Source organism: Corythoichthys intestinalis, chromosome 10 (genome assembly GCF_030265065.1).
Source record: "Corythoichthys intestinalis isolate RoL2023-P3 chromosome 10, ASM3026506v1, whole genome shotgun sequence".
In the NCBI taxonomy this organism is placed as follows: domain Eukaryota; kingdom Metazoa; phylum Chordata; class Actinopteri; order Syngnathiformes; family Syngnathidae; genus Corythoichthys; species Corythoichthys intestinalis.
Window position 1 is genome coordinate 22,470,251 of NC_080404.1, and position 19,989 is coordinate 22,490,239.

Below are 19,989 nucleotides of genomic sequence, written 5' to 3' on the forward strand. Positions count from 1 at the left end.
TCCCAGAGGAATGTCATACCATCAGGCACTGGCGTGCACCACAGAGAAAATGGAAACAAAGGGGGGAAAAAAATGATATATGAATACTATACAGTGCCTTGCAAAAGTATTCGGCCCCCTTGAACCTTGCAACCTTTTGCCACATTTCAGGCTTCAAACATAAAGATATAAAATTTAAATTTTTTTGTCAAGAATCAACAACAAGTGGGACACAATCGTGAAGTGGAACGAAATTTATTGGATAATTTAAACTTTTTTAACAAATAAAAAACTGAAAAGTGGGGCGTGCAATATTATTCGGCCCCCTTGCGTTAATACTTTGTAGCGCCACCTTTTGCTCCAATTACAGCTGCAAGTCGCTTGGGGTATGTTTCTATCAGTTTTGCACATCGAGAGACTGACATTCTGGCCCATTCTTCCTTGCAAAACAGCTCGAGCTCAGTGAGGTTGGATGGAGAGTGTTTGTGAACAGCAGTCTTCAGCTCTTTCCACAGATTCTCCATTGGATTCAGGTCTGGACTTTGACTTGGCCATTCTAACACCTGGATACGTTTATTTTTGAACCATTCCATTGTAGATTTGGCTTTATGTTTTGGATCATTGTCCTGTTGGAAGATAAATCTCCGTCCCAGTCTCAGGTCTTGTGCAGATACCAACAGGTTTTCTTCCAGAATGTTCCTGTATTTGGCTGCATCCATCTTCCCGTCAATTTTAACCATCTTCCCTGTCCCTGCTGAAGAAGAGCACACCCAAACCATGATGCTGCCACCACCATGTTTGACAGTGGGGATGGTGTGTTCAGGGTGATGAGCTGTGTTGCTTTTACGCCAAACATATCGTTTTGCATTGTGGCCAAAAAGTTCAATTTTGGTTTCATCTGACCAGAGCACCTTCTTCCACATGTTTGGTGTGTCTCCCAGGTGGCTTGTGGCAAACTTTAAACGAGACTTTTTATGGATATCTTTGAGAAATGGCTTTCTTCTTGCCACTCCTCCATAAAGGCCAGATTTGTGCAGTGTACGACTGATTTTTGTCCTATGGACAGACTCTCCCACCTCAGCTGTAGATCTCTGCAGTTCATCCAGAGTGATCATGGGCCTCTTGGCTGCATCTCTGATCAGTTTTCTCCTTGTTTGAGAAGAAAGTTTGGAAGGACGGCCGGGTCTTGGTAGATTTGCAGTGGTCTGATGCTCCTTCCATTTCAATACGATGGCTTGCACAGTGCTCCTTGAGATGTTTAAAGCTTGGGAAATCTTTTTGTATCCAAATCCGGCTTTAAACTTCTCCACAACAGTATCTCGGACCTGCCTGGTGTGTTCCTTGGTTTTCATAATGCTCTCTGCACTTTAAACAGAACCCTGAGACTATCACAGAGCAGGTGCATTTATACGGAGACTTGATTACACACAAGTGGATTCTATTTATCATCATCGGTCATTTAGGACAACATTTGATCATTCAGAGATCCTCACTGAACTTCTGGAGTGAGTTTGCTGCACTGAAAGTAAAGGGGCCGAATAATATTGCACGCTCCACTTTTCAGTTTTTTATTTGTTAAAAAAGTTTAAATTATCCAATAAATTTCGTTCCACTTCACGATTGTGTCCCACTTGTTGTTGATTCTTGACAAAAAAATTACATTTCATATCTTTATGTTTGAAGCCTGAAATGTGGCGAAAGGTTGCAAGATTCAAGGGGGCCGAATATTTTTGCAAGGCACTGTATATAGCTCTTGGTTAATTAGCATATATATTTTTTTTAATTTCAAAGCTCAAAATGATATAAATAGTATTTACTTATGGTTAAATATACAGGATTGAATTAGTATGTTTGTGATTACAGAAACTTTCAGTGAGTGAGTGAGTGAGTGAGTGAGTGAGTGAGTACTAACCTCCACAGTCATAGGGATATTCTGCTTTCGGACATTGTGGTTATGCTGGTCAGTGTTCAACATTATAACAGCATAGGCCAGGGCAAATCCCGCATCATTTGTCAGGAAAGGGGAGCCATTTACTTTCTGCAAAAATACACATAAAAGAAAAAAGGAGTCATTACATTATTTCTTTAAGGGTGTTAGTAGGGGATGTAGGGGCGCAAGCAAAGACACAAATCTACCATCATAACCGTGTACCCTAGAGGTAAGATCGGGCCCAAAAAATTTCAGCCCGACCCGACCTGGGTCCGCGGGTATTAAAGCCCGACCCGGCCCGAGCCCGATCAATTAACTTGATTTGCAGGCCCACGTGAACATGCTTTTTGCAAACTCTAGTCGAGATCTAATATGACTTTTCTTCAACACCAAAAACACACCATCCCCACTGTATAGCATGATGAAGGCAGCATCATCGTGTGGGGATGTTTCTCAGCAGCCTGACATGGGAGGCTTGCAAAGACAGACGGCAGAATGAATGCTGCAAAATACACCGAAATCCAGGGGGACAATCTTCTACAGTCCGCAAGAGAAATACGGCTTGGGAGAAGATTTATTTTCTAGTAAGACAATGATCCAAAGCATACTGCCAAAACTACGAACATAGGAATGGATAAAAAAGAACCAGGTAATTGTTCTGGAGTTGCTGAGTCAAAGCCCAGACCTCAATCCAACAGAATTTTTCGCTGGACTTGAAAAGGGCTGTTCATGCCCGATACCCGCGCAACCTGATAGAGCTTGAGCAGTTTTGCACATAATATTGAAGCAAAATTGCAGTGGACAGATAGACAAGACTGATCATTAAGCTTATCAACACAGACTCACTGCTGTGATTGCAGCCAAAGGTGCATCTATGAAATACTGACTTGAAGAAGGTGATTATCTATGTAAACAATTATTTTCATTCAGACATTTGTATTTCATAGACATTACTGTGTAGAAATCTGTTTTCACTTTGACATTAAAAAGTGTTAAAACTGCCAAATTGTTTTGACCATGATTTATTCACAATGCAATAAAAGGAAAAAAAATCAAAGGGGGTGAATAGTCCTGTTAGGCACTGTAAATTAAAAAAAAAAAAAAATCCAAGGATGTTTAAAAGGGATTTGTAATGGTCACGCAGGCACAGTAGATGAAAAATTTGTTTACACGGTTTTAGGGGCAAAAGCTCCCATTTAGGAGCAGTCTGGACTCTGGAGCCCTGAATTGCTCTATATTTTTAAAACCAACTAATGTATGAAACTGGGCAACTTACTTGAGATCAACATCATGTAAAACTTCCAACAAGAGAGGAAATCCCATTCACATAAAGTTGATCACAGTAAGTTGAGTTTGCTTGCTTGCTATAATTGCTCATTGACCGCTTTTAAGATGACTATTTTTGTATTAAGTGCTGAATCCAAGAAAAGGTCACTACTAGGAATAGTTTCCAGGTCACATGGTTTCTCTAGCTATTTTGGGAACACAAATGCTGGAGCAACAGAGTAGTCTTTTTCCCTCCGTGTGTCCCTGCGTGCTTGCTGGGGACGAACTCTTTTTAAAACTGATGTCATCCAACAACAATAAGTAAGGTTAATCAAGTGACAGGTCTTGACTCCCATTGTCACCATTCGCACCAACTTTACACCTGCCGAAAGGAGCTGATCATGGAAGAGGTTATGTTACATGATGTTGGCCTTGTTGTGTGTTAATAGAAAATTGGACAGATGTGTGTAGCAACAATTTCAGATGAATTTAAGTTGTGTTCTTTGTAAAATGGGGCCTCCGTAAGTGACCAAGCCTATCTGATGTGGAGTTTTATCTGATAACTGGGAAAAAACAGATTTAGTCGGGATTGCTGCACAGCTTCTTCCTTCTTTATAATTTTTTTAAAGTGACAGTGAATATTTATGAACATTTGCGTGTAAATACACCAGATTGGGGAAAACTGGCTAGTTTCAGTCTGTCAGTGCATTTTGTTCACTGTGCGATGATTATACTGTCCATTAAAAGATGAATTTCACACAGGCAACTTGATTTATTCTCAAAGAGAAAACGTGGGTCACATTTCCCACTTGTGGGAGGGGCAAAGGGAGCTCTGGTTCATTGTAAGCAAAACAGCGACCAAAAGACGGGGACCTTGGTGGCCCAATTTTCAGTCACAGAAGCTGGATTCAAGTGTGTGGAATGCTGTCTTTCTGCATAGGAAGGACCCTGTACAAAATCAAGAGATTCCAACTGGATATATTTGTGCTCGCCCAAAAAACAGCTTGGATCCTCTTGAGAGGGATTGGACTCCAGTCCACGCTGGAGTTGGCCCTGTTAAGGGATGCCAAGCTGATTTCTGCATACTTTTTGCTTCCCGGCTCTAAAGCTTTACATTGAGTTTCCTACATAGGATGAGAGACATATAGAGTAGGGGCAGTTCCTGACTCTTATTTCTCCCGACCAAATAACAGTTCAGAATACTGTTGTCCTTTTGAAGAGCAAGGTGAGCATACTGAAGTACATTCGTCAATTAGCATCAAGACATTTACTGCTGTGGACAAATATACTCGAAAATTACGTATCTTCCGCAGTGAACAGTGTCTGAGCAGATACACAGTGGACAGCAAAGTATGAAGTTTAATTCCATGTTATTGACACATTGCTGCCAAAAGATGGCAGCGATTCTCCAATTCAGATTTGAATTTAGCCTTGTTTGTGATAGCGACAGAAGTGGACAATATGGTAACAATGGCCACGGACTTAGGGGCAGTTTCCACGTAAATTCTGTGACACCAATCTGTGCTGCAACAATTGTATTGGCCTTGCCTTCTCACGGATACAGTGAAAACGAAAAGCAAAACCGCAAGTTTTGTGGAACAGTGGAACAATTCGGTTGCGGTGTTTGCTCCATGGCTGTTTTACTTTGGTGTGAATGTCGCATTAGTCACCCACATCAGCGCGGATCCTCTCCTACTTTTAAAGGCGTAAACTTATATCAACAGACATGAATCCAAGCGATAATGAACGATTAAATTAACAAATATACCATCCACACTAAGCCTGAACGATATATCGTTTAAACATCGCCATCGCAATGTGCGCATGCGCGATAGTCCCATCGCAAGGACGTGCGATAGTTTAAAAAAAATTTTTTTTTCCAATCCACAAACCTTTGTTCTGCTTCATTCGCTCGCACAGCTTCTCTCACCCCCTTTCCCAGCTCTCAGTCACTGCAGCACTTGCTTATTAAAGTTAACGATGGCTTTGATCTGGCCAAAGAAGCCGGGTAACAATCTGTCAATCATCGTTTAACTTGTTAAACAGTTTCTGCAAGGAAGCGCGGGCTGGAATGAATGTGTGTGTCTGTGGGGGGAGAATGTGAAGACGTTCGAGACATATAAAATAAACGCCAGAAGTGATTATGAGGAGTTTGTAAAATCTACATGTCACTGCAAGAGTCACAGCCATGTTAGGTAAACAGAAGCATTCAATAAAGCCAAGCATTTTTCTACTACAGTACTTTATTCTTGTTTAAAAATGATTCAGTCGGACTGTTGTGTTTAAAACTGATCATAATTATTACATTTGAAGTGCTTAAAAAGCATTTATTAGAAAAAAAAAAAAATCTATATGTATACATTTTTTTAAATCATACTTTGGGGGAAAAAAGTGAGAAAAAACATGTCTTATATGTATCTCTTTCCAGTGCTAGATCTGAATAAATATATTGAGCACACACACAAAAAAAAAAAAAAAAAAAAAAAAAAAAAAAAAAAAAAAAAGGGGTGGGGGGTGGGGGGGGGTGGTGCGCTACTTCGCGGTTTTTCACTTATTGTGGCGGGTTCTGGTTCCTATTAACCGCGAAAAACGATGGAATACTGTACACTGTGGTCATGATAGTCATCCAAAGTCTATTCAAGTCATCTAGTAAAAATTTATTTAAAAAAAAAATATATATGCAGTGGGGAGAACAAGTATTTGATACACTACCAATGGGAAAACCCATTGGCAGTGTATCAAATACCTGTTCTCCCCACTGTATATATATATATATATATTTTTTTTTTATATCGCAATATAATGTCGCAATCCCCCCAAAAATCGCAGCAATAGTTTTTTCCAATATCGTTCAGGTCTAATCCACACCCAGTTATTGTCGCTAATTTACTGTTTTGATTAATTGTACTTGGCCCCAACATTCAGTAAAATTTACTTCCAGAGGAAACGGTCTTACATGCCAGTTGTCTGTAAATGTTTCCAGTAGTCTTTGGATGACAGGAGCCTCACCGGGTAACCTGAAGGCCTCTAGGTAAAGTCTCAAGGCCTCATCAATGCGAAGCCCCTGAAATGTGAAAGTGCTGCAACACAGTTCAGATTCATAAAGGAGATGCTCACAAAAAATGTTTGAAAGTCAAGTACCATCACATACCCTATGACGGCAATTAACAATTATCTAAAATTATCGCGAAAATATTTTTTATTTTTTTTATTTTTCTGTGAACCTCTTACTTGACAAAGCTGTCTAGAAGCTCCATATTATTGCGATCACTGACAAACTCCCCGATCATCTTTTTGTCCAATCTGGGATTTTCTCGAAGCCACTGGGCCACTTGGTTGTTATCCATTGGATTACTGAGAAGCCCTTTCTCCTGAAGGAATTGAAGACCCTTCTTTGGTTTCAGATTAAACTGTTCTGTTCCTGTGATCAGAAGCTATAAAGAAGGCAAAATGAAGAACTTAATTAATTACATTTGCATTACTGTTCCAAACAAGTGTCAGCAAAGGTGAATGTCTTAATACCTTTTTCTTTGTTCTTATTTCAAGCAACTCTTGGGAATCGGGTATAAATGAAGAGAAGCGCTGAGGCTTTTTCAAGGTTTTCTTCTCAGCTGGAAGAGGGAGAAATAACATTAACGCTTAGTTTACAAGTACTGCTTTTTATATCAAGACGCCTTACTAGTGTCAGTGTCGCTTTGATCCTGTCTATACAGTTTCATCTTTTCTGCCATCTGATTTCCACTAGTTGGTAGGCATCCTGGACTAGGGTCAGCTAGTGGAAAACTCAAACCATTTGCACTGCCTTCTTGAATAATATCTGGGAAATAGGCAGTTTAAAAAACAAATCACTCACTGTGAACATATATAAAGAAAATGACTTTACTAGAAGTGAGTAGTAATGTGTTACATTTACTCCATTATATTTACTTGAGTAACTTTTGGAGATAAATGTACTTCTAAGAGAAGTTTTACCACACCGCACGTTTTAATTTTAACTGAGCAGATTTGTGAAAAAGAAACACTACGCTTAAGGCTGTTTCACACTAGTAGCAGCCCAGTAAAAAGCGGCCTAGAGCAAAGTGCAACACGATGGCAAAAGGAAGGAGCGTGCGTAGGCCGATGTAGACGCTGCCAGGAAGTGAAAGGACTCCAGGAAGCCTATTTACTATAGTCCCAAGCAGCATTGCATTTATTTTTTTCAATGTTGCATAAGAAAACAGATTTTTCCTATTTAATAGCCGTGTAAAGCGTTGTACTAGTTTTGGCGAGGGTGAATATTTTTTTTGTTCTTCGTGAGCTACAGTTTCACACAAGCGCACATCGAGATATTATTTAGCTTAGTAAGGAGAGGCCTGAGAGCCATTTTTTGAGTGTCCCAGAGCTCGCCAAAAAAAAAAAAAAAATCACATTTATCAAGGTTTCCTCGGCCGTGGCTTGTGTGTATCAATATGCAGAAACAGCCTGATAAAACGGACATCAGTACGCCCCCTCTGCTATTGGCGTTGTTGTTGGCAGCGCGCCAATGCTTTGAAAATAGAAGAAGTTTCGATTTTGGGCCCTGTCCCTTGGCAAAATTCACTCAAAAGACATGCCATTAAGTCCAAAATAGCCACGAACGCCCACTTTCGTTAAGAAGCCCCCTCCCATATACACACTGAAAGAGTTGCCGCTGTACCCCTCACACTGGTCTGCAGCTAGAGTGAAACGGTCTTTACTCCGCCACCTTGGGCTACAAAAGTGTCGCTGTTTCGTCTTTGTTCTACAAATTAAATTTTAATTTATTTTTGCCAGTGAGCAGTCGTAACAATAATCCCATGACTCCATTATACAAATCAGACCTAACAATACAGTCACATGACCACATACAAGCTTGCAGTCGGAAGTCCTATGATCACACCACCCTGGTTCAGGCACGTGGCGTCGCTAAAGCGCATTAAAAAAAAAATACAGAAATGAAATACTATTGCTATATACCGGTTACGTCTGTTCCATTTTTCATTGAACCTTCCTCCTCCGGCAGCAGTTTTTCTAACTGGTCTTGGTGAGCAGTGTTGTCTGGCACTTTGGTTTGGCAGTGGGCCTCAATGCTGTCAATCACAGTAAGTAGAGCTTCGAGTGACAGAAGGTGAGTGGTGTAGAGCTGCCCTGATACCGGGAATGCATTCTGTAGGATTAAAGTTGATTACATACAGTAATTGAAATTCATCCATCATTAAATGTATCAATGTCCCTGGGGGAAGAGGTGGGGCTACCTTTGACAGCAACTTGGTGAGGTCTTCAAATAGATTAGAGCAGTAGAAGTCACAGTCATAGTTGATGTACAACTCAGTAACAAAGCTAGGGATCCTCCACAGTTGAACCAGTGCTTCCAGAGCCATTTCCTTCATTTCGTAGGGCATCTTCATATTCTCTGATGTGATTATGTCCATGAGTTTCTTCAGATACATCTGTCAGATTTAGCACATTTTTTAAATCAATAATATTTTTACAATTGATATGTGAAGCTAGTGCATGAGTGATAAACAAAATAATACTGACAAAAAAAGATTACCTCTAGCTGAAATTTAAGATGCACTCTCATGCTCTCAAATAGCAAGAAACACACTCGTAATGACGAAGCGTACAGGTTCATACGGTCCATACTCAGTAGCTTAAAAATAAACAACAAAAAAGATATTGTTATTCAGTTTTCATTGTAATAAAGTCGGAACACATTGTCTACAGTCTTTAGGGACCTCAAACCTCAAAGTGTTCTTATTGAATTCAACAAACATGTGACGAAGCAATAACAGTCACAGATTTTGTTTAACTAATCGATTGTTTTCGTTTAATATACTGGAATATGGCGTGGATGTTCAAATAAGTCAAAATCCTACAGTGAAAATTACATTTGAATACGTTTATACATCGTTTCGCCAGTAGATGCCGCCATTTGAAATGCATTATTTTGAGCTCTAGCAGCAGCTTGCAAAGCATCCTGGGTACAGTTAGCGAGGAGAAGCGATGTACCCTTCCAAATCAGCGCAAAATGGCTGACAAAGCATGCATGAGTGAAGTGTCCTTCTGGCTTTAATGTATTTTGACGACATTCGGCCCGATTATGTGACATAACTACCTTCAAGTAGCTATGTCAAGTAGCAGGGTACTACTGACGACTATACCAACTGAGCCATGCTGCACATAAGCATCATTTTACAAGGGTTGGGGGTTAAAAAGTTGTTCTTCAGTTGACTTGTATATGTTTTATTAGAATCATTTGAACAGAAAAGTACTGATTTTGTATACTCACTATTGTGGGCAATCAATTACTAGATGATGTTGTTACTATACTTTACCTGGAAAAGATGTCTGCAAAGCTCATCTTTGATCAGCCCTAGCAAAGATTGGTAGTTGACAAAATGTGCAGACTCTAGGGCGACACTAAGCAGCTGTAGGCCCATGTGCATCATTGTTTCAGTGTTGTGGCGGTCATGGGGGTTGGTCAGTGAGATTAAAAATCGGAAGAGCTCCCTTAGACATGGCAGACCGTAAGGGGTGAGGGATGCACCTAAATAGAAAACAAAACAGTAGAACAGTAGATACTGACTGTTAAGGAGGTGAGTGCATGATTTTTGTAACAGAAAAATCCAACATACACCATGCAACTTCAGAACATTCCTGCACACAACTTCTGAAGCTTAGATATAATTAATATTCATAATATTTTTTTCCGGTAAACTTTTTCGGTGCACTGCATAGCCCACATGCTTTAAAAGATTCTCAACGTTCCAATTTTGAAACGTTCCAAAAAGTCACAAGATGCAGCCTCTCTTTCAGTTTCGACCCTGACGTTTACAGTGTCCAACACACACACATAAAAAAATCACCATTCATTCAAAATGTCAAGATGTATCTTGTCCACCATTTCCCCCCCAATTCGCATAATTTACACATAAAAAAAAAAAAATCAGGAAATCAAGGTGCACAAAAGTTTTTGCCAAAAACGTGGGGTTCCACTAAAATTTGACAAAAATATTCCATTTTATTTCCTATGCTCCCATTCATTTATAATGGGGGGGGGGGGGGGGGGGGGTGACTCGATATTACCACAAAGTGGCCTGAAAAACCCTTTAACTTAATGGGAAGTGATCAATGAGTAGGAAGTGAGCCAGAATTGCTAAAAATCAGTAAAAAAAAAACAAACAAAAAAAACAACAACAACCTGAAAACAATTAAAAGAAAAAAACATGGAAATCTGGAGAAAAAAAAACTGCACTAAAAGGTAAAAAAAAAAAAAAAAAAAAAAAACTTAAAACAGAATTTAAAAAGTGCAAAAACAAGAAAAACACACCAAATAAACTAAAAAAAAAATCCCTGAAAAAGCACCACAACCAGTGGGAAAAAGGTGGGAAAAAATGACCAAAAACTATGGAACCATTTTAGTTGGAGTCATTATAAAGGCACTGGTGACTGGAAAATGCCCCCAAATTAATAGGAAGTGACTGAAAATCTACAGCAAGTGAGCGCAAAGCATCCCCATGTGTTTTCTCCAGAAATTGCATCTTCTAGTTAAATATGACACTTTACAATAATATGTAATTTATATAACCAGAGAAGTTTTGATAGTAAATGTATTTTCCAAGTAATCTTACCATCTCTCTGTGTGGACTGTGTGAATCGGACACCTCTGGGATTTATGTAGTCCAGGTCATGGACAGAGGTGCTACTTGATTGTTCTGTAATTGAGTCTTTTTCTTCAAGAACTTCTGGAATGGACTCTACTGATGCTGATTGAGATGGATTACCTTCAGACTTGTTTAAAAGGAAGAAGGACGTTACATTCAACCTCATCAATGTATTCATGTACATAAACCAATCAGAATATGCCTGCGTGCTCACCTGTACATTTGAGGAACCTGGATCTGCATCTAAAGGTGTGTTAGAATTGCCAGGTGTAGTCGCAAACAAGCTACTCTGATCCAGGTCAGAGAGGTCTTCCCGAGATGTGGCTTTGGAGCAGGAGTCTAGACCACTGTCTGTGGTAGTGGGACTTGAGATAGAAGAGCCAGCACTGTCTGAGGCTGGAAGTGAACATTTTTTCTCCATGACAATGACTCCGCCTAAACAAAGGACATTAATAGCTCAAAGGAAAGGTAACACTCCAAAAGAATTTGATAAGATGAATTTGGAGTCAGGCACATCATAGGGAGATTAAGTAATGTTTTTTGGATAATGTTTCAAACGAATTCACTTTTAAGTTGGGTGATAAGCAGAGGTGGGTAGAGTAGCCAAAAATTTTACTAAAGTAAGAGTTGTGAGACTTCACAATAATAATATTGCAGTTAAAGTAGTCATCCAAAAACTTCGCTCAAGTAAAAGTAAAAAGGTCGCCTATTTCAACGTCTGTACGTTGTCTATTTCAACTCTTATTATTAAACTGTAATGCAGACATGTCCAAAGTGCGGCCCAAGGGCCAAATGCGGCCCATGGTCAAATTTCATCCGGCCCCCAGCCTCTGTCATAAAATAAATAACGTCTGGCCCGCACACAGACTTAATAAATTGGTCAGCAGTACCTGCTACCAGCATATAAAGTAGCTTACACACTAAATGCTGCTCCTCACAAAAACAAGCTGGATATAGGCCCTCAAGGACCGACGTTGGCTACCCCTGTTCTACGTAAAGGACATCAGCCAAGTTCGGCCCCCCACATTTTTACTACGCCAAATATGGCCCCCTTCGCAAAATTTTGGACACCCCTGCTGTAATGTAACCTACTACATGCCCATGTTAGGCCAAATAAATACACAAAAATCATTAAATTCCGATGAGGAAGAATCTACAGAAATGAAACAATACCCATCCAAAGAGCAAGCTCTAGTAGAGAAGCCATATTTCCTACTATGAAATTAAAACGATGACATTTCCGGTTTTCCGTGGTCTATCGGTGCCAACTTGGGAGAGATTTTTAAATCCACGTTTTGAGTAATATTGACGGCAACGCTGTTATAGTTTATTTTTTTACATCGCCTTAAAGATGCCACGTAATTGAACAGGCCAGTGTGATCCAGTTTTTTTTGTTTTGTTTTTTTTATGTCAAGGCTCTTAATGGGTGACCTTTCTCTCACATTTGTGGGAGGGTCAAATATAGTGAGTGTAAAAATATTTGTCGATTTTAATTATTCACAGTCAACCCATCCCCCATGAAAAGCCTTGACCCCATAGTATTGTGTTTGGAAACTAGAGTGGAGTTAAAATATATCAATTTAAAAAAAAAGCGAAAGAAAAAGGTTTTCCACATGTAGTCCAACAGTACATTATCACAGAGTACATGATTATATTCCAAGAATCATAACTGCTTTTAGAAATGTTGGAAATCAGCATCATGTTCCTGATTGTACGTAGAATTCTGAGTGGAGCAGCACTTATAATTTCTTTGTATGCACTGCATAGAATGACAATAAAGGCATTTGAGTTTGATGCTGCTCACCAGATAGGTTGGTATTACTGAGGTTCGTAGACTGGGTAGTGTCCATCTGTCCAGAGGAACTTCGAACCATGTGACGAGGTGGCTTTGGTGACCGTTTCTGCTTTTTCCATTTGGATGACTCACTCATCCCACCTGCTCGCATCTTCAGCTGAAGGGGGAGAAAATGCCCCTTATCCATTAATGCTTGTCCCCAAAAATAAAAATGAAGCACAAAAATCAATAAAGCTAATGCAAGGTCAGGTTCCTATAAAAAGCTTTGTGTTATTTAAGAGGCACAGTCTAGTTAAAAAGCATTTTAGCATCTGTGATACAAACTAGTTTACTTGATTACTTTGTTGTGCTTGTTGTGAGCTGTGTACAACACAACAGAAAACTCCTGTTCCCTTTCATAGATGGAAGCATCTCGCCTTCAGATAGATGATCCAGAACGGGCACTATGGGTCACTCTTTCAATGGGCTCACAAATATCGGGTGGGGAAAAGTGGCTCACGTGCACTGGGAGTTAGGTGATGGTTGACGGCATACTCATCTACAGTTGTCTTACGCGACACAGAACACCAAGTCAAGCCCCCAACTTGTACAGTATATTGGAGTTGGGTAGGGGCAGGTTGTGCCAGATCTTTTGCCAAATCTACTAGTATACTTCTCTAATCAAATTACCGATACTTGAAGTACTGGAAACACGCACATTCTCTTCACATTTGTTAATAAAACATTTCAACCCCCGGACTCTCTTCTTCCTCAATTCTATTTAGCTGAATGCTGTCATGCAATTATGGATTTTTTTTTAAATACAAAAGATAACAATATTCACAAACATACCCATATGCACTCCCTTGTTTCCATCTAATCTATCTAGCTTTAGACCTCCCTGTTTCAGAAATATCTCATCAGGAGAGCCAAATCTGCCACGTTACTTTGACCCCCTCCCAACTAGTCCGGTCAAAACTTCCATTAATTACCTAGTTCCATTTATAACTACCTTGGTTCACGCTTCTCTCACCCCTGCTCATTTTCCTTTACCTCTCAAATTGGCTTCAGTAACCCCAATACTCAAAAAACAGATACAAAGCAAAACATTTCAATAACTTAATCCAAAGTTCTTCAGAAAATTATCCTAATGCAGGTCCATCCCATCTCTCTGAAAATAACCTTTATGAGCAATTCCAATCTGGTTTTGGCACACTACATACCTTAGTACTGAAACAGCCCTGTTGAATAACATTAATGATCTTATGGCTGCTGACTCTAGGTTTCTTTCTACACTCATGCATCATATAACCACAGCATTTGATAATATTTCCCACTCCAACTTCATTCTTAGACTAGCTTTCACTGGCATTTGTGACACTTCACTTAACTCATTTAATCTCATACCTCTCTGGTTGCACTCAATTTATTCCGATAAAATCATTTACATCCCATCTTTCTCCTATTTTCTCTGGTGTTACGCCAGGCTCTGTTCTTGGACCCCTTTTATCCATCATCTATCTCGTCCCCCTTGGTCAGATATTTCTCCAATATGTCATTCACTTTCACATTCACAGCTTTACCTGTCCACCAAACCCAGTTTTACCCTTCCTCCCACTTACCTCTCGGAGTGCTTACAGGAAATAAATACCTGGTTTTCGGTTAACTTTTCGTATTTATATAACAGTGATTAAACTTCTAATTGGCACTAAATCCACCCTATCAAAAATAAACAATTTCTCAGTTTGCAATGACAAATCCTGTTTCCCCCTCACCACAGGTTAAACGTTTGGGTGACATCCTTGTTTTATCACTTTCACATTAAAGCCACATAAATAGTATCACCCGGTCAGCCTATTTTCACCTACACAATATTTCCTATCTCTGTTCTTCCCTCTCACCAAAGAATACTTCAATGTGCTTAAGTTGAAAGTAGGATTTTAGTCTTAAAAAAAATGTGGTCCTATATTATTTAGGAAAAAAACTGAATTTATAAGAAGCTAACACACCAAAAACTGCTTCTTGAAACAAAAGTATTACATTTGGTATACAAAGAAACATTTTTAACATAATTGTATTTTGGAATGACCACTGCGCCTTTCACATTTATCTCATGAAGTACTGTAAGTTAAAATATCACACTTCATTGACCAATTCTGATAACAATCGCAGTATGTAATGATGGACAGCATTAAGGGCAGCCAGGGATTAGGTATTTTGAAGGATATTCTAGCAGGATTTGGAAGAAATTAGGGATCAAAACTTTCCTTTTAGAAATTTTAGATGACTCCTGCCCTACATAAAACTATCGGCTATAATTATTTGGGAATGCGCAAAAATCATCTAATCTGGGGATAGTGCAAAATTTACAATCGCATGGCTCATGTGCTCTGAAATAATGTGCAATTGTGTTCATGAGAGAGTGCCAATGGTATTTTCTTGGCAAGACGAGCAGGAATTTGTGTCATGATGGTCCTGTCCAAGTTTCCTTCCAAGCTTTATAAAAAAAAAAAAAAAAAAAAATTAAACAGCTGCACCAGATGATATTGCAATGATTTGGAAAAGTGAATGATTAAATACAATTGAAATTAAGTGCAGCTCAATGTGACATATGGTTTAAGAAATATAAGCAAGAGCGCTGTTCTTATGTAGCTTTGGGGAACAAATTAGTGTACATAAGTAATGTCTTAATGGAGAGAAAAAAATGTTTCACACACAGAATCTCCTTCCTTATTATTTTATATATTTACTGTATGGTCATCTTTCTTACCTGCACTCTTTTGTTTTTCCATAAGATATTGTAAGCCTCAGAAGAAAAGGAGTAGGCAGGTGCCCATAATTAGTGTTAAGACACATTTCAGTGATGGGGCCAACACAAAACACATGCAGTCACATATATTTATGTACATTGCATCTGGAAAGTATTCAATGCATCACTTTAACTGTTACAGCCTTATTCAAAAATTGATCAAATACATTTTTCCTTCACATTCCACAAACAACACTTCATAATGAGAGTGATATCTTTTAAAAATGTTGTCTCTGAACATAAAGAATTTGTTCCAAAGAAAACCTCTCACTATTCATATGTCAAAGTATTGACAGTCGTTTCCCGACAATGTCTCGAGTCAAGTCGAGTAACAAGATTAAGTTGAGTCAAGTTGAGTCAAGTCGAGTAAAAAGGTTAAGTCGAATCAAGCAGAGGCGAGTGATAAGGTTAAGTGGAATCAAGCAGAGGCGAGTCACGATGTTGAATATTGAGTGAAGCTGAGTCACAAGTTTATAAAGCCAAGTCAAGGCCAGTCACAAAGTTGTCAAGTCAAACCGAGTCATAAAAAATCACAATTTCAATGTGTCATGGACAGTGACAAAGAAAAAAAAATTGGCTGCACAGTAGATAAGTTGTGGATAAGTGGTTGAAAAGTGATTAACATGTCCACCTCATAGTTCTGAGAACAAGGGTTCGATTCTAGGCACTAGCCTTTCTGTGTGCATCGGAATGGAAGTTTTCAAAAGCAAAATGGATAGCACTGTAAATAGCAGAGCTCTCCGTGACGGTCTCCAAAACAGAGGCACTAACGGTGGTGGTACCCAAGGAGCTACGGCAGTAGGTGGGAACCACTTTGTGACACAGTATGTCTGCGTCAAGTTTTCAGAGTCAGCTTGTCGAGTCTCGACTCATTGCCACCAGAGTCGAGTCGTGACGAATCTAGAATCATTTCCACCCGAGTCGAGTATCGAGTCTTGGCCCCTCACAGCCCAAGTGAGTCAAGTGCAAGTCTGACGTTTTTTTCTTCAAGATGAGTCAAATCGAGATCGAGTCCTTCTGACTAGAGTCTAATTGTCTGGTCTTTGTGGTGGAGCTTAAAATTGAGCTGAGGTGCATCATGTTTGTATTCTAAATTCAGTTCCTCAAATGTTTAAATTCAGTTCAATGAAAATTATTTGGATTCAACATGACCTTGGTAGGCACATACTGCAACAGTCAATAAGCTCCCAATCAGACAGTGCAAAATGTTTGCTTCTATTTAGGAAAATGACTGAACATTTCAGTGTGAATACCGACCGTCATTTTGGAGGAAACCAAGCATCACTCGTTACCTGACCAATACCACCCTATAGTGAAGCATAATGGCACCAGCATCATGTTGTAGGGATGTTTTTCAGTGGTCGGAACTCAGAGTCTAGTCAGGATTGTAGGGAAAAATGCCGACATCAATTTACAGTACAAAAATATCCTGGATGAAAATGTGTGCTTTGACCTGGTGAGCAACATTGCTCCATTTGCAAAAAACCAAGGTATAAAGCCCAGACTTCAATGCTATTGAACTTGTCAGGAAAAATCAGAAAATGTTTGTGAACCAATGAAGGAAGGAACCAAGGAATTGCCAAACGGAGTGTCAAGTGTGTCAAAAGTCCGCTGTCATATTAAATAGGACTTGCCGTTTTAACCAATTAAAATATTAAGCAGAAGCTGCGAATACTTTACCTGTACTCTACAAAGTTAATCAAGTGAAGGTATTAACTTTTGTAATAAGGCTGTAACAGAACTTTAATTAGTGAGGGAAAAATACCAGTGATGTGAAAACCTTTCATATGCATGTATGGTCACATAAGGGGAAGAAAACTAAATGCAGCATTAGGTTGGGACCAAACACCAACTCTAGGGCAGAACCAATAAAAAAAAATATGCAAGCTTTGAGTAATGTGACTGGACAAATAAAGCCCATGCAAACAAATGAGTGTGGATTAGATGCTGAAATATATTTTTATTTTTTACTGATCATAGTTGATGTTGCAATTGGGTTGCAAGAGATTGTTTTTTTGTTTTTTTTAATAAATCCCTGTTTCGTTTTTAATAGCAAATATAGGCAAATAAAACTACATTTGGATTGTTTGCTAAAATCTATTGGGCACATAAACTGAGAGCAAGTCTAGCAAAGGTAAGTTTTCATTCACTCTCAATGACTAAAATTGTTTGAGATAGTCACCTGCAAAATTTACAGCAGGCTAGTGACTGCTTTGTGGAAAATTAAGAAAAGATTATATACTAGTATGTCGCAATGACTCTGGGTCTTGGCCGTGGTTGAGAAATTATAATATGAATTGGATCTTAAATCTGGTATCTCACAACAGTCCTTATTTCAACCTTATAGAAAGGTGACAGTAATTCACTAAAATGGGGATGACTATAGTAAACACTATTGTGGCCCTCTTAAGCTTTTTGAGACATTGTTGAGTTTTAAGGCTATACAAATAAAAGGGATTTGACTCAGTCAAAATTCTGATCTATGCATATGAGCCAACCCCCCATCTCTTGAAGGGTGAGCCAATGTGAGGTTGGCTTGAGTTACCATGAAAACAGGGCGGAGCTAAGATTTTACTTGTCTCTGATGTGCTCATTTTCCTACATAATGTTACTTTTGGAAGCTGTAAACACACTTAAAAATAACATTTAGAATTTTGCATTGCAGGAAAACTATAAATCATGATTTGCAAAAAAACAACAACAACAACAAAAAAAAAAACGATCTTACAGGTAAAAAAAAATAAAGGTCACATTTCGATTCACCCATACCTAAGAAGTGCTACAACATTTGCCTCAGGTAATTTCATTCTGCTCAAAAAGCAGCAAGAAAAAAGCAAGGCTTCATAAACAGCAATATTATTATTGTATTTGATTGAGTAACAGACACAATTCCAAATTTGACAGTTAAAAAGTCGCATTTCTAGAAAATATAGACTTTAGCTGGGCAACACTGCTCAAATAATTAAATATTCACGTGAACAGTCAATGTAGAGTGGCATATTAAAATTTCAGAAATTAAGGTCTTCATAAAACATGTACAAACTTCTCAAAATGTGTTCTCTGCATTAAACTATCCATTAGTGCCTCCCCATATGTTGCCTGTGCACAAAGATTTTAGTTGTGGGAGGAAATTGGAGTACTCGGGGGGGGGGGGGGGGGGGGGAGAACACACAAAAAACATGCAGGCATGGGGACAACTCATACGCATACTCCGCAAAGAATGGCAGCTGTGAAAACCACTCTGCTACCATGCCACCACACACATTACATGTGCCACCAATACAAAGTATAGGAGTATGTGGGGACTGGTGTAGGTTGTACTATCCCTGGCAATGACCTCAAGCAAACAGAAAAAAATGGCAACTTAAAATGAGACTGATTTTGAAAAATTATAAGTGATTAAAAAATGTTAAACAGCATTAGCTGTATGTATTTTGTCATAACAGCTACTCTCTCAAAGGGGAATACTACAATGATTTTTGAAACTATTAAACTAGAGCATCAAGTTATTCAAGGGCAGTTGTCCACAACCTTTTCACAAATAATATCGCCTGCATTACACTAGCGATTTATCAACGCTCAGTCATTTATGGACCTTTATAGGATGTGATTAAGCAACAGTAAGTTACAAACTTAATCATTTAATCAATAATTTCATCAACACCAGCTGATGATGCCATTGATGTCATTGTCTAGGAGGTCACTATTCCTAAAATATAAGCCATGTGTTTAAAAAAAAAAAAAAAAAAAACCATAATTAATAGGTTTGGGCATATACTACGTTGGTTCAAGCAAAAATCAAGAAATCTGGACTTTGTGAAAAATGTGTACTTTCCTTCCAATATAATATACATATACAGGGAGTCCTCGGGTTACGATGTACTCGACCTGGTCCTAGTTTCAACTTTACAACGCCCGTGCCTTGAGCGCCAATAAAGCTAGGTCTTAACGCACAAATCTGATTTTTCTTCATATCTGTTTTTTTGGCATGCCCGTAAAGAATGCCTTCTTCTGTAAATGTAGTACGCATGTGCGGAAACCAGCAGTCCGACACGTGCTGAGCAAACTGACCCGCATGCGTAGAAGCATCAAAACAAATGACTACACATGGTGGCTCAATGTCATTCTAGGGTGATCATATTTTGATTTCCAAAAAGAGGACACAAATAACAGACATAAATAATCCCCGTTTAGTCTAATATTAAAAATTTATAGGCTATTGATTGATATAACGCATGTACGCACAGACGCACACACATACGGGCAGTCTGCTTCGACTCTCGGCCACGTAAACAATATTGAAATATTGCTAATTTGGCGCACAGAAAGAAAACCGAGCCTTCTCAGCTTAGCCCCCTCCATTTTAATTTTTTTAATGACTGTTGTCAAGCCCACCTCTTCCCTAAAAGCAGAGTTCAAGCTAGGTGCTGACGCTAATGCTCTCTCGCTCTTGGCTGACGTAATTTCTGCATGAATTCCAGTTGGGGAGGTTTGACAGTTCAGACCGCAGTCACATTCTGGAAAAATGTGGCCCATATCGGATTTTAACTACAGACAAAAGTGACCA

General features: G+C 39.0%; 1 protein-coding gene across 9 annotated transcripts in view; it reads right to left on the reverse strand.

Moving 5' to 3' along the window:
* The window catches only part of gbf1 (golgi brefeldin A resistant guanine nucleotide exchange factor 1), a 104,919-nt gene that overhangs the window by 25,870 nt on the left and 59,060 nt on the right, over nt 1–19,989 (reverse strand). For 3 of the 9 annotated variants that reach the window (XM_057847533.1, XM_057847534.1, XM_057847532.1), the window contains exons 9-20: nt 15,384–15,419; nt 12,644–12,791; nt 10,807–11,274; nt 9,511–9,722; nt 8,727–8,825; nt 8,428–8,622; nt 8,150–8,339; nt 6,855–6,992; nt 6,698–6,786; nt 6,407–6,609; nt 6,132–6,255; nt 1,892–2,017 (exon numbers count right to left, since the gene is read on the reverse strand). In XM_057847533.1, the coding sequence (XP_057703516.1) occupies nt 1,892–2,017; nt 6,132–6,255; nt 6,407–6,609; nt 6,698–6,786; nt 6,855–6,992; nt 8,150–8,339; nt 8,428–8,622; nt 8,727–8,825; nt 9,511–9,722; nt 10,807–11,274; nt 12,644–12,791; nt 15,384–15,419 (2,028 nt within the window). The remainder of the gene's footprint in view (nt 1–1,891; nt 2,018–6,131; nt 6,256–6,406; nt 6,610–6,697; nt 6,787–6,854; nt 6,993–8,149; nt 8,340–8,427; nt 8,623–8,726; nt 8,826–9,510; nt 9,723–10,806; nt 11,275–12,643; nt 12,792–15,383; nt 15,420–19,989) is intronic. The other 6 variants (XM_057847540.1, XM_057847537.1, XM_057847539.1 and 3 more) reach the window with 4 other exon arrangements.